At 34.8% G+C, this 4,577-nt stretch overlaps 1 protein-coding gene across 1 annotated transcript; it reads right to left on the bottom strand.

The window, feature by feature from the left end:
* Positions 1 to 1,664: 1,664 nt before the first annotated feature.
* Positions 1,665 to 3,133, bottom strand: GPR15 (G protein-coupled receptor 15). Its single transcript, XM_051991126.1, has one exon. It carries the CDS (start codon positions 3,131 to 3,133, stop codon positions 2,054 to 2,056), a length of 1,080 nt encoding a protein of 359 aa, XP_051847086.1. The 3' UTR covers positions 1,665 to 2,053.
* Between the last annotated feature and the right edge of the window lie 1,444 nt (positions 3,134 to 4,577).

Below are 4,577 nucleotides of genomic sequence, written 5' to 3'. Positions count from 1 at the left end.
TAGTAAGCTACCAAATGAAATGTTCATCTCCTAATATAAAACTACAATAAAAGTAAATTAACTAATACAAAGAGCAATAACAAAAACTATTATCAATAAGGGGTTCTCCATCTATAAAGTGGATTTCTGTCCTTCCCCATGTCACTGGAATGTCAGTAAAATAAATGAGACATTAAACTGACCTACTCATTAAAAGTTATTTTCTTTTATATGGACTTCACTTCTATTACCTTTTTTTGTTTTAGTTTCTGTATTTGATCTTAGTAGAATTGGCTATTTTAAACTAATTATTAGTTTTCCTAGGACATTTGAAGTTGTAGATAATTAGGTAAATTCTTTCCTTATATAAGTGCTGATTACTAGAGTGATAAGTGAATAGAGCTCAGGGCTTAAAGTTAGGAAGGTAAGTCAGACACTAGTTGTACGACCCTGGACAAGTCACTTAATCTCGTTTACTTCCTTTCCCCTCCTCTGTAAAATTAATTGTAGAAGGAAATGGCAAACTACTGCAATATCTTTTTTAAGAAAAACCCAAATAAGACATAAAGAGTCAGACACAATTGAACATCAAAAAACACATAAAAGTTTCTTCTATAATTACCATTGTATATTGATTAATTTACTAGATATTTTTCTGTAGCATCTTATGCTATAGAAAGAGTGACTTTAAAAAAAAGACTTCTTTGGAATTAAAGACTCTTTATTAAAGACAAGTTATAAAATACCTTTCTGAAACTATTACAAATGATAGCACACAACATGTATTTTAAAATTCAATGAAAAAATCAGTGACTGGAAACATCATTTCAAAAAATATATATATCTGTTAATATTTCTGATCAGGAAGACACATCTTACAAGACAAAGATCCTACCTTATATCAGTAACATTTTAAAAAGCCATTCTTTTTCCTCTGTCGCATAGCATAGAACAACTTATACAAATGGACTATCTTCAAATGATATTTATACATGATGAATGATACCATAGAAAAGAGTGATCCTGAAATTTTAGTTTAAATATAAGGCATTCATGACATTAGATTGAATTTAGAAATCCAAGCTCCACCAATTATACTGTTAGTCATGTTTTATATTGCTCATTTATGTTATTAAAACCATATAATTACAGAATATTAAAACATTCATTTATGGAACTATTATTAATGAGAAAGCATTACACACATCACAAAACATCATTAAAAACATTTATTTAAAATATCATCATGAAAATACCCTTCTATCAATTTCTCTGATCAGAAGCCAGATGTCTTTCTAACATGACTTGTGTTTGCTTTCTTGAACCAAATACTTATAGACTCCAGCATGACTAGAGGATAGTAAGTTGCTTCCTAGGAGAGGGTGGGACTGTCAGTAGTTATAAAGGTTAAAAAATATTTTTCTCTGTTATTCTTTTTTTTACCACACCCTTCCCTTTTCAGTTCAACCTGATTTCACCCTCCCTAGATTCCCTCCTACTTTATGACCTTAGAAAAAGATTAAGGACAAAAAGAAGCCAATAGTATTAAAGTAATAACTTTTGATTTGGATCTCAGAAAAAATTGAGAATGGGTACTATATAAAGTTAACTCCAGACATTGTGACTATATTTATTAATAGCTGAAACATGTTCATGTTCTCAAAGTGTTATTTCCAGTAGAAGTACAATATCCAAAGAGGTGAAAAGAGAAAAAGAGGCTGAAGGTATATTACAAAACAATTTTAAAGTATAGTATCAAGGGGGACCCATTGCTCAAGAGTCCAAGAACAACAAAGTCTTCCTAAGTTATGCACTTGATCAACAAAGGTCAACAAGAAGATAGGTCAGTGGAATAAATGACAATTGATCCAATCACATCCATATCTTTTTTTCCCTTATGCAATGGTTTCCCTGCATCCAAACCTTTGTGTTTCTTCATCCTTAAACTTGTAAAATGCTGTCAGAATTTTCTCCTTTCTTCTTTTTTTCCTGATAAACCATTTTAAGCACCCTTTCCTTACCCTCCCCATTAAAAAAAAAAAAATCTTCCTAAAAATATTTCACTCCTTTACTTTTACAAAGACACAGAACGCCTTCTCCTTCTAGAAAAATCCTCTCCATGAATGAAGTTTCCAAAGATTTTATTGAAGTGACTGTCTGAGGTTTCAGTGCTGCTCCCAAAGGTGGAATTCTTCATACAAGGACAGAGACAGCAGATAATAGCTCGCCTTATATACCCATCAAAGTAATAATAAATAAAAGGATTAATGCAACTGTTGGAAAATGCCAAAGGACCACTGACCTCCATGCCCACTTGGAGGATGGCTGAGGAAAAGAAAGGTTCTTCTTGTAGTCCAGAGATGATAGATAAAACCTTGAAGATATTGAAAGGTAACCAGAAGCTGACAAAGGCTGCCACTACGATGAAGATAATTTTGATGGACTTTTGCAGCTTTTTGTTGTGTTTTCCCGATTGCTGATAGTATGCACACAATTTTCTTGCAATAGAACAGTAGCAAGTCAAGATGCTCAGCAAAGGAACAAAAAAAGTGAAAATTAAGGACACTAGGGCCCAAGCATGTTTAGAGAGAGTGGCTGGCTCCTCTGCACAATAGGGTTTGTCCTCAATTATTGTGAGATCCCTGGACAAAAGTGTAGGCAACCCCAGAAGGCAGGAGATAAACCAGACACTGACACAGATACCGTAAGTGCAGTCTTTCCTCCTGAACTTTCTGGATGTAGAAGGGCACATAATGGCCAAGTAACGCTCAGCACTCATACAGGTCAAGAAGAAGACATTACTGTGCATGTTGACTGAAATGATGTAAGAGCTTCCTTTGCATAGGAATGAACCAGTCCTCCACATCCCTAAGGATGCCTCTTTATCCACCCACAGTGGCAGTGTAACAAGGAAAATGAAATCAGAGATAGCAAGGTTGATGATAAATATGTCTATCAGTCTTTGGCTTCCCCGTTTGAAATGTAAAGCTCCAATCAGGATCAGGTTCCCCACAACACCAACAATGAACACAGCAGTGTAGAAGATGGGAAGAAAGATAGAAGTATACAAGACATGCAAGTGGTCATCCTCAAAGTCAGGGGTTTGGCTGGATGCATAGTTATCCAGATAGGTCAGGTAAGTTGTTTCTTCCATCTCAAAAATTCGGACACTGAAATGTACCAAGCCTTCTCCCACTTGCGAGATGTTTTCTGAGGATTTTTAAAGTCTTGAGAGAGGTTGTTTCATGTAATAGCTGCTTCTTTTTTCACTACTTAAGGGCTGCTGAGCAGAGCAAAGACACAATTGTAATTTCAAAAAACAAAAAAAAATCAGTAAAATCTAGTTCTGATTGGTTGTGGTTGTGGTTATCCTTATTTGCATTTGACCATGAAGCAAAGGAGATTTTTTTTTTTTTTGCTGTTCTTCTTCTTCTTCTTCTTTTTCTTTCTTTTTTAAAGACTGTTTGACCACAGTTAAAAACAAACAAGTTCTGCACACATATATTGTACCTAGGATATACCTATGACATACTTAACATGTATAGGACTGCTTACCATCTAGGGGAGGGAGGGAAGAGAGGGATGGGAAAAATCATAACAGAAGTGAGTGCAAGGGATAATGTTGTAAAAAATTACCCTGGCATGGGTTCTGTCAATAAAAAGTTATTAAAACAAACAAACAAACAAGTTCATCTTTTTTGGAACATTTTAAAATAATGGGTATTTTTCTTTTTGAGACCTAGAAATCTTCTTTGTTGTTTTGAGGGATTTGAAGGGTGTTTTTTTGTTTTTTTTTATTGTTGGGTTTTTTTTTTTTTTTCAGTTACAAAGTTGGTAGTAGTGGTAATGCTAGTTAAAAAAAAAAAAAAAATCATGTTTACATTATTGTCCCAAACAATGAGGAAGCAATAACTGGGAAAGAAAAAAGGCAATGGTTTTGCAGAGGTCCTCAAACTTTTTAAATAGGAGGCCGGTTCACCGTCCCTCAGACTGTTGGAGGGCCAGACTATAGTAAAAACAAAAACTTCGTTTTGTGGGCCTTTAAATAAAGAAACTTCATAGCCCTGGGTGAGGGGGATAAACGTCCTCAGCTGTCGCTTCTGGCCCACAGGCCGTAGTTTGAGGACCCCTGGTTCAGAGCCTTGTAAGACTGACTAAATAACCCCAGGTTCATTACCTTTTTCTCTAGGCCTTTTGCTTATACTAATTGAATCCTTATTCCAAAACCCTGCAGAACTTTTCCAAACCTGTTCTTTTCTTCTCAATTCTCCCCTAAGCTCTCTCTCTCCTTCCTACTCAATAAGGAACTTTCCTTTTACTTTCCTGAAAATTTAGGCTATTCACAATGAGTTCCTTCTTTTCTTCTCTTCAACTCAAAACCTTTTGAAATCATTCCTGATTTTCTCTATCTTTACACTAACTCGTCTTTGATAATGTTCAAGGCCAATCCCTCTTTAGTTTCCCTTAATCCCATTTTTTGCCCATTTTCTCCAGCAGATTGCTCCTAGTATTATTATCTCTACCTCTCTAATCTGTTACCTCTCCTAATCAACTGATTATTTCTTTTTCACAACTTTTACTTATTTTATTCTAAACTT

This window comes from Antechinus flavipes, chromosome 3 (genome assembly GCF_016432865.1).
Source record: "Antechinus flavipes isolate AdamAnt ecotype Samford, QLD, Australia chromosome 3, AdamAnt_v2, whole genome shotgun sequence".
Lineage (NCBI taxonomy): Eukaryota > Metazoa > Chordata > Mammalia > Dasyuromorphia > Dasyuridae > Antechinus > Antechinus flavipes.
Note: the sequence above shows the minus strand (reverse complement) of the source record. Positions and strands in the feature narration are given on the sequence as shown.

Excerpts from the sequence above, each read along its gene's own strand:
- GPR15 (XM_051991126.1), bottom strand. The coding sequence starts at position 3,133 with ATGGAAGAAACAACTTACCTGACCTATCTGGATAACTATGCATCCAGC.